This window comes from Tauraco erythrolophus, chromosome 10 (genome assembly GCF_009769465.1).
Source record: "Tauraco erythrolophus isolate bTauEry1 chromosome 10, bTauEry1.pri, whole genome shotgun sequence".
NCBI classification, from domain to species: Eukaryota; Metazoa; Chordata; class Aves; order Musophagiformes; family Musophagidae; genus Tauraco; species Tauraco erythrolophus.
In genome coordinates, this window is record NC_141474.1 from 15,648,878 (window position 1) to 15,669,236 (window position 20,359).

At 36.0% G+C, this 20,359-nt stretch overlaps 1 protein-coding gene across 8 annotated transcripts in view; it reads right to left on the minus strand.

Annotated features, from left to right (window-relative positions):
- Window positions 1-7,166: 7,166 nt before the first annotated feature.
- The window catches only part of PTBP2 (polypyrimidine tract binding protein 2), a 55,630-nt gene continuing 42,437 nt past the window's right edge, over window positions 7,167-20,359 (minus strand). For 3 of the 8 annotated variants that reach the window (XM_086617838.1, XM_086617841.1, XM_009987354.2), the window contains 6 exons: window positions 13,510-13,664; window positions 12,015-12,048; window positions 11,477-11,569; window positions 10,873-11,089; window positions 10,693-10,770; window positions 7,167-10,542 (listed from right to left, as the gene is read on the minus strand). In XM_086617838.1, the coding sequence (XP_086473964.1) occupies window positions 10,410-10,542; window positions 10,693-10,770; window positions 10,873-11,089; window positions 11,477-11,569; window positions 12,015-12,048; window positions 13,510-13,664 (710 nt within the window). In that variant the 3' untranslated portion in view covers window positions 7,167-10,409. The remainder of the gene's footprint in view (window positions 10,543-10,692; window positions 10,771-10,872; window positions 11,090-11,476; window positions 11,570-12,014; window positions 12,049-13,509; window positions 13,665-20,359) is intronic. The other 5 variants (XM_086617840.1, XM_009987356.2, XM_086617839.1 and 2 more) reach the window with 3 other exon arrangements.

Consider the following 20,359-nt stretch of genomic DNA (forward strand, 5'->3'; position numbering starts at 1 on the left):
TATTCATTACTACATAAATATGTACATTTATGTGCATGGCTCATAAGTTGTAAATATTACCATTATCTGTCACCATAAAACAGGCTTATGAAGCATCGTTTTTCTTGCCTTTCTCCTCTTACACTACAATGAGGGGCAAAAATCAGAAAGTTTCTTTGAGAATTATTATGGTCTTTACAACATGACTGACACCTCTAAGTAAACGAGAGCCTTTGTCTCAAGAAACTTAAGGTATAAATGTCAGTCCAACTCCATTGGGTAAAAGCAAACATAACTCTCATGATTAACAAAGAACTAACACATAGTTTCAAAAAAGCATTTCTGGAAACAGAAGAACAGGAAAATCCCACTGAGATGAGACTTCAAAAACAATTGTGCCTTGGAGAATCCTGCTTGGACCTAGACCAGCAATGGCAGAAACACAACAAAAGCGGCAAGATAGGCTAAAGGTAGGGAAAAAACAGCACACAAAACCCCCCCAAAAACCCACGCAGAATAATTGGCATCCTAGAGACCACCATCATTAATCCATGACTACAAATATTTTTTCCTGTCTCATTGAAGAAAAAGCATTAAGAATTTAAATAACTTTACTTAAGCAAAACATTCAGCACAGCCCATGAAGCTGATGTAATCCACGATTTTGGCAGCATGCGGCAAACCATTTCATAAGATGCTGTTGTAAAGTGATGTGTTTATTATGTTAACTTTATATTTCTGTACAACATACAGTATTTTAGTAATTATTAGTGTCTAGAAACTAAAGAGGTTCATATGGGCACTCAGGTCAATGAGCATCAGAGTGTGCATTAGCTTAAGTCCTAGAGCTACTCAGTATTTCCATCTATATCTAAAATCCATGCCAGTTCAGTCTTTAGGGCTGGAACAAATAAATCAGCATAAAGTGTTTTAAAGCTGAGATTTCATTACATTCTAGCTGATATTTGACTTCTGTTGAAGCAGGCAGTATTGTCTGCTCAGAATGTAGATGTAAAACTGCAAGTCTTCCTCACTAATTTTAAAGTACTTATGCACCAGAATTTTTAGCAACAACTTATTTCCAGTGATAATAAAATAAGTTTTGATTATTATTCATATAAGAAATTCATTGCAGCAGTGAGGCAACGTTAGGGATTATCTTCTAAGTGCAAGCAGCAAAAATAAAATTTGGAACAAAGCTGACATTAAAAATATTTGAATCTCGTAACTGTTCCATCTTCCTTACTGCTTGAAATGACTGCAAAGAAGGTTGAATGTTAAGAAGCGTAAAACATTTTGACACGTCTAAAATTGTCAAATACAGAAGAAAAAGGAAGCGCGTAACAAACCTGTTAACTCACATAAATCAAGCAGTTTAAAACATCAGCTCCTTATCAGTGGAAGGAGTCGCTAGTGTCTCTGGACAACAGAACTGTAGTGAAGAGGCATGCTAGTACTCCACAGAGAATGGCAACTTGATGTACAAGTACTCAAGAGATTTACAGAAATATGTTCAGATTTTGTACTATAGATCACAGCAGCCCCAAGATCGGAGTTGTGTTTGTGGCAATTATTAATCCAGAAAAGATTTTAATAAAATCAAGTCTGCAAAGTCCCAGCTAAATTCAGAGCGTCTTAGATTATTTCCATTTTTAAGTGATTCACCCCTGACCTTGCAATGATACACAGCTCCTCTCCGTAGTGCTGCCTGACAAACTCAAAAAAACTTAAAACACTGCCATTTCAAAAATTGCAATTCGTTTTTGAAAATGAAAAATCAAGAAAAAAATTCCTATAGAAAGGAGTGCAGGGACATAGGCTAAAACTGGCTGACAAAGTGTATGGGTCTGACTGCTTGCCCTGCCATAGCCACCTTTCCCCTGGTATGCACAGAAGAAGCTCTCAGCTACTGTCTCATCTCTGGAGAGTTGAAGTTCTTGTACAGCAATTCAGTATTTATATCGTTTTCTCTCAGTTTCCCTTCCCTTGCATACTGGGTCACTACATCTGGATGAACTTTTTCTTTTCCCTAGAAACATGGTTTTGGCAGGGCAGAGCAGGAAACAGAGTATCTCGGCATTCCGTAGGAGTTGCCTAGATACAACCTCCGAAATGGCAGAAGTCTAGACTCATTTTTTCCAGCACAGAAAATTAATGTCTATTGTTCCAAGTGCTAATCCTACTGCAACTTCATTAAGTTCTACATTGACTGTTATTGAGTTCTACTAACATAAATGTAAGTAACATTTACTGACAGACGTACCGAAAAAAATTACAAAGTAGGGGACTGAAAAGTATAACATAAGATTATTTTTATTATAAAAGAGTGATTCAGAGCATAACATTGTTTAAGTTCCTAAGACATCTCAAAAAACGTGAAGCATTTGAAGAGCTTCCATCTTAGTATAACAAGGATGTCGGTTACTCAGGATTCTAGCAGGTGCTAAACATTAAGCGAAGCTGAAATTATTTGACTAACAAGCTTCAAGGATTTCCAGAGAGGGAACTGTCTCAAAACAGACTGGAGGGCTCCGAGATTTTTCTAGGGCTACTTAGTATGTTAATGCGAGAGCCTGAAGTGCACACAGCCCTAATTTCACTCTACAACATATACCCTAAAAACTCTGAAATCATGGATGCAACTTGCTATGGTCATGGAAGCATTTCAAAAATGCTGGAGAAGAGTCCTAGAAGCCACTGAATCTGCAAGTCTTGGATCCCTAGAACCCTAGTAGCTGCAACAGATAATCAGGTTTTGCTTCAAGTGTGATGTCCCACTGAGGAAAGTTTAGGCTTTTTAATACTGGGCAAGTACATCACGCACAATAATTTTACTTTCCAGTAAATCTGTTTGGAAGCTTACCAAGCAGTTCTAAGTCTACAAGGCAGCTGGATAGCTACTCCCAACAAAGGAAGAAAATCCCTGTACCTTTCTTTAGCTACGGAGGAATACATCATACATGTTTCAAATCACCTTGAAAAAAGTTCTGATGTACAGAATTCCCTGCTTCAGAAAATGAGGAAGCTACTGTGGACTTAAAAAGGAAGGCTGTTAAGGTGTGTATTCTTTCAGATCAGCAAAAATGCAAGTTTTCAGCTGGCTTAGAACTTGCAAAAGCTGGAATCAGAAACGAAACGTGGAATCCCTTTCCTTAGGACAATCTATTTGGAAGACCTGGGTAAGGCTTATAGATGATAGCCTATACAAACCAACAGTCTACATTCCTGGGGAAAAAAAAAGTTCCAATACTTTAATGTTTGCTTTGAAAAGGAACTACTTTAATCACTTTCAGGTGTCCATAAGAAAACTGCAAATAAATATCAATATTGACCTATTAGTAAGAATATTTGTATTCTATAGACTTCAATTTTACTGAGTGGCTCTCATCACTTGCTAGTGAAAATGGGTGGTGATCTGCCAATTCTTCCATTGCCACAGCTGAGAATGCATCCCTTGATGGACCACAACGTGTTGCAGACTTAGCCAAAGGTATGCCACCTGGAGGAAAAAAGCTATTTAGAGTCTATCCACAGCAATGCAGAAGTGCTTGGGGTTACCATTCTCCTTCTCTTTTTGTAATCAAAAGAGCAATGCACTCAAAAGTACACCCACCTCTGTGTCACAAGATAGCACCACAGACACCTTTGTTTTTAAGAACTATTTTGAGTAAAGAGCCACCTATGACAAAAAGGTCATCTACTATTAACCATGTATTCTGAAGTAACTACCTCAAAGAAGATGAGGTTTAGCTACATGTAACAGAGGAATTTGAAAATAACCACTTTCTTGAAACCAAAGTGGACTTAAATCGCAGCAAGATGTTTAGGTCAATAATTTTATTTTTCCTGCGATATGCTAAGCATAGCAAAGCAGCGATGCAGACTGAGTAGAGAAGACGTGCAACTTCCGTCTTCAGAGTTTAAAAGAACAGGTTAGATACATCTCTGACCAAAATGGTTGAGGTTTACCAGAATTTGCTGGAGAACTGGGAAATGGCAGGTGATCTCTGGTCTACTTTCTGTAAACATCAACAGGAAAATCTCTCTCTCTCCCCCCAGAGTGGGAAAAAGAAAGAAAAACCCTTGTTCACAAAAAGGCACCCAAATTACCTTAAAGTCAATACCTGAAGGTTAATGTTCAGACAACAAAGCACAGCATGCTGAAGAGAGTATTTTGTTGCCACAGCGCTGTGACAATTTACTAGCCGAGGGCTGTCAGTGCTTTAAAGCTGCAGCAAGGCTGGTGTCCCACCACAGGCAGCAAATCACCGGTGCTTGTCAGGTGCAGCTGCCGAGAAACCTCTCTTGCCTCAGAAAAGAACGGACTAGTCCAGCAGGATTTTGGCTGCACAACTGAAATCTTCAAAGGATGCTGATGCTGCGAGAGGTAAGCCCAGGGCATTAAGGAACTAAAGGCGAGGTGGTCAGCTCAAAGGATACTGGGGCACCGTTCCATGCAATACAGATGGTTGGAAATTTTACAGTAGATGTTTTTTCATCAAAAAACATCAGTTCCAACACAAGTCACTTTTGATGACTGCTCTAAGAAATCTCTTACCAGACCCTGCTAGCTCACTTTATCTAGCTCTTTGGCAAGCCATCAGTGTCAATCACCGTAAACTACCCTGACACAGAGCCTGTCCTAGGGCTAGAGGCTTCAGGCTTTCAGTCTCACTGACTTCCAAGGATGATCAGTACTCATCCTGGGAGAATCAGCTTCCACAGCAGTCTGCATGCAATTGTTAAGCTCTGACACCTATGCACCTGCTGACCGGAAGTGAAAAATATACATCACGTTCACCTCACAAGCTGTGCTGATTTTGACCAGACTTGTTTGAATTATTTTGGGTGGTTATTTTACAATTAGTAACTCTCACCAAGAAATTTTAAGAGCTATTTATGCATGACGACTTGAAAAAACCTACTGAAACTTCATCAACGCTCCTCTGTCCAATGCTGCTCCTGCTGCAACACACCCCTTCCCTCCAATTTTTCATGTACTCCACCCAGCACCCCCAGGCCCCATGACATTTGCTACCTCACAAGCTGCTGCCTGTTAAGAGAGAACTACGTGCATGTGCATTAGATAAAGCCTGCCAAAAGAAAAGAGAAGGCAGCAGATTTTTTCCTTCCCTTTCCCAAAGCACTGAAAGTAAGGACTTTGACTTAGCAAGCCAACTAATCATGAACATATAAATAGAAACACCTTAGTACACGAAACCTCCGTCCCCTCTGTCTGACAGGAACCCAGCCAAAGGGTGCAGGAGTGACAGTGAGGAGACAGGGGTTATCTAGGGACCAAGACATGCACATGGAGACAGCGCAATTACACATCTCATTTCCTTATGAAACTGGGCTAAAACTCATAAAACATGCAGAACTCTTCAATAATAGGAGTGCTATTTTGAGCGCATATATATATTTTTTTTTAAACCAATCCACAATTCACGTTTTCCCAAGGAAGAAAAGTTTTCTTTTTTGCTTTTCCTTTGCTGTCTGCATGCAGAACTGATCAAGAAACAATAAAGATTTTAAACTTTACATGCTGTAAACTTTAAAGAAAAATAAAGCAACATAATTGTCTTCCAAATTAAGTTTGTTCATCAGCGGAAGTTCAGTAAACTCAGAAAATTACAACAAAGAAACATCATGCAGTAAAAATTACTTTTTTTAAGGTGAAGCAGTGAACTCACCAATCTCCTTGTTAACCATCCTGAAGAGACCAAATACACGCGCGTGTGTGTGTGTGTGTGTGTGTGTAGATGCACTGCAGATTTTCAAATCTCAAAAGAGTCAGATTAGGTAATTCTGAATAAATCCTTACATTAAAAGAAAAAAAAACAAGTTAAAGAAATTCTCGAAAGTTTCATTATTGTGGCATGTAATTCCTCAGCAAGGCAGGAACCTTGTCACTGGTTCTAGCAAGCTAATTGTGGACTAAGAGAGTAACTTGTAATAGATGACCATTCGCTACAGTCAGATTACTGCAGTCCACTGATTAACTTTACCAAGGCTCAAGTGAGTAGAAAACTGCATGCCAAATCCCATTGTTTCAGAAAAATCAGTCTCTCTCCTTATCCTCTGTGTGGATGAGAACTGCAGGCTGCAGCTGCTCCCCAGGAGACCAAGAAGGTAAGAAATACTGCGGATGCTGCAGGACCAATACCTGGGAAAACCTATCTTCAGATACAATTTTGAGGACATTCACAACTGATAAAGCCCTTTCTACACAGACCAGGATTACAGGAGATGGGACATTTTACCAAACTATTTAAAAGAAAACTTGTTCACCTCAGTAAAACTCTTGAACTTTAGGTTGTCTCTGTCATGGAATAAGGTCTAACAGATAGAGACTTTAGCCTCATCCCTACCTAACACAATCAAATCCTTTTTTTAAGAAGTCTTGCTCACTGAAAACCATTTCTTGAGATGGACTAGTGGATTTATATACCTGTTTGTGGAGAAAGACATAAGTCTTACCTTTTTTCTAGGGTTTCGGCAGAACTACTTATTATCTATCTAAGCATAGAATTTGTCTAATTATATGAAGTAAGCTAGGGTATGAAATTGCAGTGCCTTGAATACTGCAGAAAAATGTCTGATTCGCGATTTCATACTATAACATACTACAATAAACATAAGGAAACTTACAATGAATCACAGGAGTATTTTTTTTTATACGACAGTTTATAAAACTGAAAATTAATGTTAAACATTAAAAATGGCAATCTACAAATAGTCATATGAGTTCTTATTCCTACAGGGCAAAAGTGCCTTTTAATAACACGTTAAATCACAACATACAGAAATACTTTCAAGTTCATTCACTTAACTTTAAACTTTCTTCATCACAATTTTTAGTTAGAACACTATCAGGTTTTGGTTTACTTCATTTACATATTGTATTTGCCAGCAGACATTACCTGATTAAAGAATCATTTTGGGACTTCAACCAATTTCATTGCTCCATTAGAGAAAATCTAAAAGTTCACAAAGAAAAAAACGCCAGCAACTGCCTTCTGTGAAAATACCAGAATTGTTTTAAAAAGTTGAAATTGAGTTTGGAGTACCAATGTCCTATGGTGAAGTTCTATTAACGTAATCTGAAAAGTCACATTCCATGGAGTGTAAGAAGTTATTCATAAACCTTATTTTTAGTAAAATTTTAATAAAAATTATGCTTTGCATTTTCACATTCTGAAGAGCTAAAAATACAAGAGAAATTTATTTACATTTTATGACAACAAAACTGTACAAATTACTATACAAAATGCAGTACCACCTCAAGAAAAATAAGCTTTTTTAAAAGTTCTAGTAATTAGGACATTAAACCTATATTTTCTGAAGAGATACCACTTTTGAAGACCGTCTATAACTGAACAGTGATTTTCTTCACGAAACGTAATAAAAAACGTTTCCATGAAAATTATGACTATTAATTTTGGCTGATACAATATAACCTCGTAATAAAAGTTACTGAATTTATCACAAATCAAATTCAATATATATTCTTTCCCTTGAGGTTTTTGTCACAGAACTTTTCAAAACAAGAAAAGTACAGGAACTTCTTTTAATGAAATAAACCTGGCAAGAGATGAGTAAGTTACAGTTTTACAAAACCTGTGTACTTGTAAACATTCAAGCATTGCAGATGTTTAAAGTTATTTTGAAATTATAGATATGACAATCACTGTATGCTATCTGATACAGATGTTTTGGAGTGGAAATAGTTCAGCACAAGCTGAACCCATGAAATGGTAAATTTCAATTCACATTTCTACTGGAAACAGGTAAGCATATTCTGATTTGCAAAAGGAAATCTGACACATTTTTACTTTTAAAAATATGGGACATCATACTATATAGATGAAAAATTTAAAACATCAGCTCAGTCAGACCCTTAACTACTGTTCAAGCCAACTGGGAGACAGTCACATCAATGCGTTTGGGTGCCTGAGCCGTAAAAGATGTCGATTCACAAGTTTAATGTATGGATGAATCTGATTCTACTAGCATTTCAGACTGGGTGATCACTGTGATACCTGGAGTATAACTTAGGTCATATCTTGGGTGTGTTTCTGATAAAATAGGTAAGAACATAATGAATTTTATTTAATGTAGTGGAGACTAATGCAAGCCTCCTATGTTATACCATGACCGTTAAAAAGCTGATAGCTATTTATTGACTTGAAGGTCGACCCAAAGAACAGACATCAGGTCACAAAGTAATCTGACATCAATAAATCTACAGTAGTTGTACTAGAAAAGTGACAGAAAAATGCTTTGACTTGAACACTGACAGCTTTTACCAATGTAATACTTCAGGATCATACAGTTACTCTTAAAAAGGGATGTGTGAAAGTTTTAATCCTATTCCTAATCAAGGGGGAAAAAACCCATAACAATTAGTTCAAACTAATATGAAGAAACAGTATTAAAGTGCTAGAACTGTTTTTACATTCATTTGAACCCATGTCTCTGAAAAGGTGAAATATCCTGGTCCAGAATATGTATGGTCCACTAAACTAATGTTAGAAACTTTATTACTTTAACCCATGAGTATACTGTATGATTAGTAGAAAATCTTTAGCAGACAAAAAAAATGAAAGATGAAACTGCAGCAAGAGAGCATGGCAAACCTGAGAGATCTATTAGTGCATATATCTGCTTTAAAACTAAAAAGATAGAAAGAGAGAGCTAACAAACTACAATAAAAGTTATGTCTTTAAAGCAGTAAGTTGTAACAGGGTGGGAAATGTTTAATAAGCACATATGCCTGCAAAGGGGTCACTATCTGAAAATAAAGAGCCGGTATTTTTCACAGGATCAGATTTATGGTAAAAGCCATAAATTGCATTTTTTAGTATTACGCTTTTCCCACCCTGGCAGAGGATAAACATGAATTTAGAAGCACAGTAGAAGTGAAAAACAAAGAAGGAGAGATAGAAAGCAGCAGAGAAAGACAGAAAAGGTGAATACAGAGCTACAGAAGTGTTTATTGAGCATGCTACAGAGGTAAGCAGAGTACACACAAAATGAAATTAAACAACCGTCAAACCTCCCAACTTTGTTAGAAAATTAATTTTTAATTGTGCCACTTTCAAACTATACTGAATTTTACAATTCTAAAGATGTAAAAACTCAACTAATAGAAAATATACATGACTTTTTTTTCTACATAGGTAACAGAATCTATGAATCTTGAAACTAAGTACATCAATTTCAAAAAGTATTGGTCATTTAAACAGAATCGAGGTAACAGTTCAGATTGACAGAGAACTGCTTTCAAATTAACTGGATCTGTAGATTCTGAGCCATGTTTATAGTAAAGTCAGATCAATTTCTAAATACAAAATATTTTGAAGAGATTTATTAAAACTGAATATTACAATGCAAGGTAAATTAAGACTAAAGGCACATAAACTTTGGTCCCACCTGGTTGTCAGTTTTAGAAAACTGCCACAGAATTTCCTGCAAGCATTTGCGGTAAACTTTCTTCACCACTGAAAAATACATGCACCGTTTCCTGAACTAGCTTGACCAGTCTGTACATGCTCAGAAATCCACAACCATATTCCATATCTTAATTACAAACTAAAGATGGCAATATATATTGAAATGCACGTAAGTCATGTCAACTTCAAAACACCTACGAAAAATACTCAGCCACAAACAAGACATTACTTAGTGCTGACATTTATATGATACACCCCACAAGAGTGTGTACAAAAAGGTTAAGATTCCACAATGCTTTTACGTAGGGCTCAAAGTCACAGAAGTCACTTTTTGTCCTTTAAAAAATTAATATTCTGTACCTTGTTAATTTTAACTAATGCCTACATTCGTAACTGAATCTAGACCAGAACCATGAAATACAAAAGGCCATTTTTAAAAAAGAGCACAAAGCAAAAAGTAGCAGAAATCAAATAACGCCATTTTACTCTTTCAGCGTAATGCATCTTATCCAATTGAAAAGAAAAATAAGTGACAAGCCAGCAGATAAAGAAATCTATCAAGCAGGAGAAACAAAAGCTTAACCTTTTTACACACTCCTGCCTAAACATATTTAAATTATCATGTAACAATGTGCCCCAGACAACCAAATCTGCTTTTTACTAGTTATGCAATTCCAGCAGTACTAGTTTTCCTTTTTAAGGCACGAATGTTCACTAAGTTGAAGAACTGTGGTATTAACTTGAACTCTCTTAAACAAAATGATGGTTTATCTAAACAACAGTTGAACAACAGCAGTTAGTATCACTGCTTTTTTATTATTATTTTTTAAAACAACTGAGGAATGATAACAGCATGAAATAAAAAATAAAAAAAAAAAACAAAACAGAAGACAAACTCTGGTCCCCACTTTCCTGAACAGTCAATAGGTGACAACACCAAACAATGCAATACACCCTCATTTTCCATCTGCCTTTTTAAATAGTTGACTTAGAGAAAGAAACTCTCAGATGGTGATTTTCTCCCAAATTGTAATTGTGAAGATCAATCAAAGCCTGAATAGCTTCTTCTACTGTTGACATCTGAAGAAGTGCCATCTTGTGATCTCTTCTGAAACAAAATAACGGCATTAGGAACTCGAACACTACAGAGGTTGCTCCTAATGTTTGCTATGTTCTATGTACTTTTCCTTAAGACACACTACAAACGCACACTTAGGCACTCTCTTTTGCTAGAGCTATGTACAGAAAAGTTACTTACTGAAAAAATTTAAACGCTTTCACAGTGCCTCCAGTGTTAGCAAACAATGTGCGTAGATCCTCTTCTGCTACTGATGGTCTACAGACAGAAAGAAAAAAAGAGTAAGCAAGAAATTATCAGTCAGTTTGGTGTGTTGCAATTCACATTAATATTACTGGCTTACAGACAGACAACACTTACGGAATATTGGACAGGTGAAGTGTTGCAGAAGGAGGGAATATATTTTGAAAATTTTTTGAACCAGGTTTCTTGAAGCGATGCAGAGGTGAATTACCAAAATCTTTAGTAAGCCCTTGGTCATCAAGTCCCTCTCGAGGTAGTTGTACTGTCTGATGTTTAGAAAGGGTAACCCGAATAATCTTTCCATACATTTTTTGTCCATTAAGATGGCTCATAGCTGAAAAGGACAAGAAGTTTACTTGATTCAGTGTTACTTTTCAATACCTTACAGTACATCACACAAGCAAACAATAAAAACACCCAAGCAAATCAAAAGGTCAATGTGCTAAAAGACTGGAATCAAGAACTGGTTCTGCAGAATCTGCATGAGTATCTAGTTTTATTTAAAGACCATAACATGTGATTCAGCTATTGAATTCATTTAGGATATTGTGCAGACCTTCTGGAACATAAGTGCATGCAATAAGATTTTGGATCTTGTGGGTAACCAGGATACAAGACAAATTGACAAATGTAAACATGCTTACTTCACCTGAATTTTTTTTACTCAGCTTAATTTCAAGTACTTAGATTAATGGGAATATAAACAGAAAACTAATCTTACCCAGCTGTGACTGGTTTCCATCAGCCATCTGTATAAGAGCACTGTCTTTCTTATTGTATAAAATCTTCACACGCTGCACATCACCATAAACACCTTTTCAAAGTCAAAGGTAACCCAAAAGAAAAAGTTCATTTTAAAGCCAGTCACCTAAGTAATATATTTTGACATATCAATGGAACATTCAGACAGCAACAAGATCACTCACTCAAACTCAACACTCTTACAAATGAATAAAGGAGATAAAGATTTTGAATAGTGAATCTTGAAAAGAACAATTTCTGATAAACCCTCAAAGCTATGTGAATGATATTAAATTAAAGACCATGCAAAATATATTAGCATGCATTAAAAGAAAATTTGTGTCTATGGAGAGTTTTAAACAGCAAAAGAAAAATAGCAAAAGATTTACTATTCAACTTTAAGCCAAAGTGCTAGCTACAAATAAGAATTAAGGTGAAACAAAAAAAAACAACAAAAACAACAAAAACCAAACCAAAATCAAATCAATAATAAAAGTATAGTGCTAACAATAACATACCGAAGAGGGTAAACAGACTTTGGGGCGTAACCATCTTTAGAAGGAGAGAAGAGCAAGCAGCGTAAGACAAGAAGAGAGAAGAGTCGAGGAAGAGCGGAGATGAACAGATCATCCATAACGAAGGGTGGTTCCCGCAGAATGGTGAGGTGGTCATGGATCATGGTTTCAAGGCGGTTAATTGGGGCAAGTTGGTCCGAGGAACATTTTGTTCAAGCACAGAAGCATGAACATAGGGAATGAAGACAGGGAACGTAGACAAAGACGAGGAGAAGGGTAAGACAGGGAAGGGCATGGGAATTTGGGTAAAGACAAGGAAAGGGAAGTTGAACACAAAGGGAAAAGGATGAAATGGGGAAGGGAATACAGCAATGCAGAAGAAAAAAAATAAGGAAGTGGGGAACAAAAAAAAATAAAATATAAGTCAGTACATAGGAAATGCAGGAATTTGGTCAGAAAATGGTTGGTTTATGTACTGTACAAGAAAAACTGAGTAAAATGTAGTCACCCAAGACAAATATGGGTAAAGTACATTCATATCAAGAGTAAACTACAGCATTTCATCTCAACATGAAAATAAATTAAAAAAAAGCATGCAATAGAAATTTTAAACTTTGAACTTTAACTGCGTAAGCATGGCTGGTTATGAAATGCAGGCAAAAAATCTTTCAAAATGGCACTCTGATCTAAAACATTTTAACATGCAAGACTGTGGATGAGAAAATAGTACCAGATGATAAAAAAAACTTAATGATTTACAGTGACAGAGGCCAGTTAAAATGGAACAGCTAGACTGATACAGACTTCCAACATTTCATACCAGCTTTCACAGCCATCAAAATAAATGTACAGAACAATAAAAATGCAAAACTAAATAAACCCCTTTAGATTTTAGAGTTAGCAAGAAAGATACAGTTAAGGTGAAAATGCTTTGCCACCATTTTTTATTATTATTTTTTAAAAGACAAATGAGTAACTGCAAAGAAAAAAATTACTAAGACAGACTGGAAGAGTGCCTCGTCAAGATCTTTGGGAGAACCTTCAAAGAAAAATGTGTTAGAGTAGTTCACATAAATTAAGACCTTAAAATGTGAGATAACAAGCATGAAATGAAACAGCAAACAATTAGAAGAAACAAAATAGAAACTCTAGTTTACATGATTATAATTGCAAAAGAAAGCATAGCTGCTATTTTGTAAAAATAAAGCTTTCAATTCAAATGTCAAACATGCAGTAGTTACCACATTTTTCTTAGAAAAAATAGGTAGCTGACTATCAAAAGACATTTTAAGTTGTTAGCTACCTGGAAAAACAAAAGTATTTAACAATAATGGCTTTAAAATTAACTTGGGGGAGATTATTAAAAAAAAAAAAATCAGCAAAAATACTTTGAGCTTAAAATTCAAATGTAAGAGGCAAAATGCAAAGAAATTATAAAATACTGACAAATGAAGTGTAACTAAAAAGGGGAAAAAAAAAGTTAAATTGTTTCACTGACCTCTTCATTTAAATTGCTAACCAGGAGGACTGTATTGCCACCAGCTGAAACTCCAGGCATTCCCACACGGCCAGCAGCAGCAGCTGCAGCTGCAGCAGCAGCATTTGGAATAGCCAAAGGACTCAGAGCTCCTGGAACAGCTGCAACAGGAAGCCCTAATTTTAAAATAAAGCATATTTTACGAAACACACACAAGTCGTTTAAAAAAAGTACCAATATCAGTATAAGTGTTGCATACACTAACAGTGGAATGGTCTGCTTTGTAAAGTCATCTAAAGGATTGTGAAATAGGCTGTTAAATTAACAAAAGGACGAGAAACATGATTTTTTTTTTTTAATTTAGATCAAGTCATCAAAGAGGTGATGAGGTATAAAAAGAACTTTCTTTTCAAGTAAACATTCTTGTGCACTGAAACTGTTTCCACTGTACTCCAAAAGGCTTAAAGTGTCTAGTTTATCAAAATGGTCCAAAGTAAATGTTGATCAAAGCAGTAAGAATAAACACTAATAGCAGCCTCTGCTTATTTTCCATCACCCTTTGAGATGCATTACTCACTTCAACTTGATGCTTCAGACTAAACACACAACACTGGAGTTTGCCACTGTGAAAAGGATTATGCATCTCTCAGTGCCTTAGCATAAATGAGGTGGGGAGGCAATCTTTTTAACTCAAGATTCAAGGTAGCACCACTGCTTACACTCTGTGGCTTTTGTAATCCAATTGCCTGAAGCAGCATGATACTGTTAGCTAAACTTTCAGCTATGCTTCTATTTTCCTTCTTCCAAGGAAATCCAGATCCTCTAGAGACCTGCTGGTTTTGCTTGGTCAAGTCACGGTGGTACTAGGTGAGTGTGCTACTCCCAGGATCTGTGAAAGGTTCTTGTGACACATATGCACTATATATAGTCTATATAGGAATACCTTTATTGTATTTGATCAAAATTTTATTCGCACATTTTACAGAGCTCAGTAAAAGGACAGTGACGTAGCAAAACATGATAAAACAATAAGAAATGCAACTTTAGTATATTTCTTTTTATTGCAATTGGGTTCTGAGTTTTCAGTATTTTGGCAAATTTCTAATGTTTATATGATCACGCTAAGCTAACACAACTTTTGATGACTCTTCCAGCAGTATGCTAGGTAGATAGTCTAAATATAACCTCTACACTATGTACCTACTTTCCTTCTCACATTAAGTTTTATTTTAAAGGAAGTCATAAGAGAAAATAAACTCTTCAGTCTCAGTCAAAGCTGAAACACTAAGCAGGTAATAGTAAATATATTCAATCATTATCCTAAATAAAGAATAATTCCAGACTTCGTATCAAAAGGGAACACACAAGGAGATAGGAAGGGGGGAGTAAAAAAAAAAAAAAAAAAGTAACCCTGCTTAATTTCCTAGAAAAGATTTTTACCTCCATTCCAACTCTCTATTTATGTTTTGTTAAACAAATTTGTGAAAAATAAGTAAACAAAAAAACGAGAGAGATATTTTCTTGGGCTGGACAAATGACCCCACAAAGGGAACAGAACATTTATCACTATGCAACCATCACTACTTTGCAAATTACTGATTAAGTACTGAAAAATATTTTCTGGTCATTTCCTGCCAAAGCACATACAGAAGAAAAAACAGTAAGTGTTCTAGGAAAGGAAATTAAAGCTATGGAATGCTTTCCGATAAGGCTTAAAAGATTAAAAATGTTAGTATTCAAGGGTCAAACCAGAGGAATAGAAGTTTTGAGTAATGACAGTTCTAGTCACCTCTCATGTCTCAAGATAAAGGGAAAATCTACTTGAATCTACAGAAAACAATTATGATCTTTTATTGCATTATATGTGATATTTGTGGGACTGACTGTAATACATAAGAAAGAAAAACTCTACCTTGTCTTTCTCCCTTCCATCCTACAAAAATACTTAATAGATTTGAGACTGTATTAGATGGTCTATGGAAACAACAGCCAGTTACATTAAATAGGCAATAAAGAGACATATAATATGCTTTAACACGTAAGCCAAGCACCAGCTACCTGGGGGTTAGGAAATCACTCCCCTCAGGCATGTAACTGAATGATCACCCATTCTGAGGGCTACACTAGGTCTTCCATAAAAGAATGCAGAAGACTAGCTGTCAGAGAAAGGATATGAAACTAGACAGACCACTGCTAGTCCAAGCATAGCAATTTTACTTCTCAAAATTCCATTTTGTGTGAAAGGAAAGTGTAATACTATATATTTACATATATTAATAGCAAGACAAAAATCTAACATAAATATGATGCATGTTTTGCTCTTAGGTCAAAGCTGAAGAATATAGCTTCACTTTCAAGACAAAAACAATAAAGCATGCAATTAAAGAAAGTACCCCTGTGGAAGAAGCAAAGAAGTCTATTCACAAAATCAGGCTGTAATACAGGGAAATCTGTGAATATCAAATTGAACTCCTCAACTTTAAAAAATTCCAGTTCTGTTCTAAAAAATCATTTTGGAAACCTACTTTTGAGCACTTTGTATTGCACACGCTGAATGTTACGTTTATTTACACTCAGCTACTGTAGAGGTCATACAGATAGAAATGTGAAGAATGACAGTAAGATGTGACAGATGTCCACTTGAAGGGAAACAACTTATTTTATACTAGGTCAATGGCAATCATATAAGTATTACAAAATGCCGAGATACTAGAGCATTTCAAATCTTCTAGTGTGTCTAGGCATCTCTCCCTAACCTTAGAAGCTTTAAGCCAGTCGAGTATTTTTAGGAATAAAGGAATCTAAGATGACTAGTGAAGTTTATATGGCTCTTTCCATAGTTGGAGAGAACATAGCTGAGTAATTCGTAATTTAAAAGGCAAAATTCTTCACAGCATCACTCTTTACAGGACATTCTTTGGTCCCACTGAAGATGTTAAAACCAAAGATTAATTCAAGACAATACATAAATCAACACAACACATACAAGTTAATTTGTATTAATTTATACAAAATATTTTCAATTATTATCCTTTGAAATTGATTAATAAGAATCTTAAGAAGGGGCATTAGTGGAAAGTGCTAATAAAGCAAGCCAGCAATGACAGCAAGGGATAAAGCTGTAGGTGCCCTAATCACAACATATTTCCAGCTGTAATATTAAACAAATATCTAAATTGGAGTTAAAGTATTATTGCATATCAGTATGTGCAATTGTAAGTAGTTCTTCTTTAAAATCTTTTGTTTGCTACAGTTCAGTATAATACAGTTGCTGATTCAAAAGTTTTTTTTCTGTAAGATCACCTGTAACTTCTCTGGGGGCGACAGGAGAATGTGTGTCTCTCTTCATATGTGAGGTGGAAAAAAAGAAAAAAAGAATCAACCATCTGCTTCTGATAATTAATTGAAACAAGTCCATTCTGTCCATCAGTGACTTTCTCCTTCTTTCAAAAGATAACAAGACTCATTGAAAAGATGTCCAATTTACAGTCTCAAACATTTCTGACACCTTATTTCATCAGAGCTAAGGATCTAGTAGATGAATGAGTAATGATGTATGCAGGCTAGGATCATCTATTTGATTGATAACGTTTCTAACTGATTACATAGTAGACATAGACCTCATTTCTTGGAAAGGTCAGACAAATTACAAACCCACAGAAAACACAGTTCCTGTTCTGTAGGTCTCCACAGCACTCCAATTTGACATTCTGATTTAAGCAAGAAAAATGTTATTTTTTTGAGTGCTTGTTTTTCAAACAAGAACAACTTTTATTATGACTGTTAGTTATCATGCAACACACTGTTTAAGATTTGAGGATTCATCTGAAACTATTTAGAAGTGTTAGTTACTTTGTCAACATGATCAACGGTTATTAGAAAGCTTTGTCAATAGCTTTATTTTAGCTTCCAATGATGACAGATAACAGGTTTTTGCTTTTTCCAGATATTAATCATAGAATAGAATCATAGAATGGTTTGGGCTGAAAGGGACCTCAGAGATCATGTAGTTCCAACCCCCATGTGACAAGCAGGGACACCTTCCACTAGATCAGGTTGCTCAAAGCCTCATCCAGCCTGGCCTTGAACACTTCCAGGGATGGAGCAGCCACAACTTCTCTGGGCAACCTGTTCCAGTGCCTCGCCACCCTCAGAGTGAAAATTTCTTCCTCATATCTAATCTAAATCTACCCTCTTTCAGTTTAAAACATACAAATACTATATGCCTTTTCCCTAGCCTTTTGAGGTCTTGATCTTCAACGAAGTTTAAACACAGCATGTCATATTATTTATTCCCCCTCAGAGTATCTTTTTGCATGACTTCTGAAATGTAAATTAATAATGACACTTTAATAAGAGGTAAATTAAAGCTATACTAAAATTATATGATGAACTTATGTGTGAAAGCCACAGGCAGTAGGAGTAGTCATCTTAACGCAGGTATGCATAACTGCGACTGAGAACTGGATTTAGTCCCTAGTCTTTGTACTTGCTACTGGCCTGCTTCTTATACTTAGCCTGAAGGGATCTGGGAGAGACAGCAGGTTCTTTTTAAAACCTCTGCATAACAGCTTATGAAGCTGCAAGTGTTACCACACTACATCATAAACGTATATTTATTGAACAGGAGGGTTAATTCCATCCAGAAGGAAACTGAGATATGTAATGGTTTAGTATTAATGCAGATTTAAACACCAAGACAAACAAGACTCACATCTTGTCACTAAAACTCAACTCAAAAAATTACGTTACACCTAAAACTCACTTCTGACACAGGAATCACAGTAGACGGTTAAAAAGCCAACAACAAAGAGGCACCCAAGTTAGGCTATTACATGCTGGCTAGTTGTACAACATAAGCAAAAGTCAGAACTCAGTCCCTACCCCATCTTCCATTACTGATCTCATTATATACATAAAAAAACAGCTACAGCAAGAATTTTAGCGAGAATGCCACAAGTTCAACTTATGGTATTCTTTTTGAGCACACAAAAGAATCTGAAGAGCATCACATTAAGCTCAAAATAGAGCTTCACTCTCATGAAGAAACATGCCCTTTGGGAACCATCTGTGAATAGGGTATGGCAGACACTCTGACTGAGCATATTCAGCCAGATATCTTTATCTGAGGATAATTATTATATATAAATATGAAGATAATTATTATGAGGATATCTAATATCAACATTACAAGAATAGGAATTCTAAAGCAAATAAAAGGAAATAAAGCAGAAGGAAGGTCGTTGCTATCAATCTGCCATATTTCACACATCATAGTTTGCCAACCTCCATCTTATAACTTCCTGAACTTTTAAGCGTTCTCGCCCTTTTCCTTTTGAGTATCTGAATAAAAATGCACAAGTCCTCATTTAGGCTTTTGAGTTTCTTCTATGCTTTGTCCTTTCTTATTTATGTCACTCATATTTTGTGCCTTTTTGCACAGTAAGCAGCCCAGAATGAGAACCCTGTTCTTCCATATTCAAACAAGCACCATTCCCATTTTGACGAATATCCAAATGGTTAAGGCACCAACAGTACTATGGAGCCTTTTTGTGAAGTTTTTCACCTACAGAGCTAAATTCTGTAAAACTAACCAATCAAAAAAGGCAACTAGGAAAAAACCCAAAATCCAAACAAACACACCCACCAAAAAAGTCCTTTATAATCATCTGTTTGACAGATGATGGAGAGTTACAACATAACAAGCTCACCCAACTGGCCACGAGCAGTTAGAAAACATACCCAGCTCCCTTATGTCTCTTTCAAAACAATCACAGAATCACAGAATGGTTTGGGTTGGAAGGGACCTTAAAGATCATCTAATTCCAACCTCCCTGCCATGGGCAGGGACACCTTCCACTAGACTAGGTTACTCAAAACCCCATCCAACCTGGCCTTGGAATGCTTCCAGAAATGGGATATCCACAACTTCTCTGGACAATGAATGCTTTTACAGAGGAAAAAAATCAATTACGATATATAATCACTACTCATCAAAATAATCATGACTGACTTCAGTGGTACTCTGAAATGTTTCACAGCCGCAACGAAAGTTACTCATATCGTGCACCTTTCAGTTTCCTGCTGCTTCGAAAAACAGTAGATTTAGAGATCCATCCAGAGAGTGAGAATTAAAACATTTCATTAGCTAATATGACTGTCATCTTCATAATTTTACTAGCAAAACCCTTTAACATACACAAAATAATGATTCTGATTAAAATCAAAAGGTTAGAAAACTTACGTAGTTTTGTAGATAGAAATTACAGAAGCATCTAAGTGACTTTCAAGCCTAAACCACTAAACCGTAAAGTCCACTAAAGTTAAAGTCACTTGGATAATTGTAACAAGTATAGTAACCCCAATTAATAAACATATCTGATGTGACGCAATGATCCCAGCATCCTCAGAGTGTGATTCCACTATATCAAACAAATTAAACCTGTTAATTTGATGCATACTATAAGCATTATATACACAGAAATATGTTAGTAAGCCTGAGACTGGAAGGCAACTTCTCAGGATTCAGGAAAATGTGAGAATGAGAGTTACATAAGTAAGGTTGCATTTGGCACTGTTTTATAAGTCATCAATCTTTAACCTTCTCCTCTCATAAATCCTCGCCTTACAACACCTAATATACTGGGCCTCACACCATAAGCAGCTTCTTTACTTTGTTTTTGTCTGCTTACTACTCATACTGCAGCCCCATGTTTACATTCTAGTAATTATGTGCTGACAAAAGAATTACTAACTGCCTCAAGGGCATTTCTACATCACTTGTCTCTATGGTGTCAAACTTCTTCACAAACAATCTTCCATCCTCCCTATCAATCCATTAAATGAGAGATTTCATTTTTTAAACAATGGG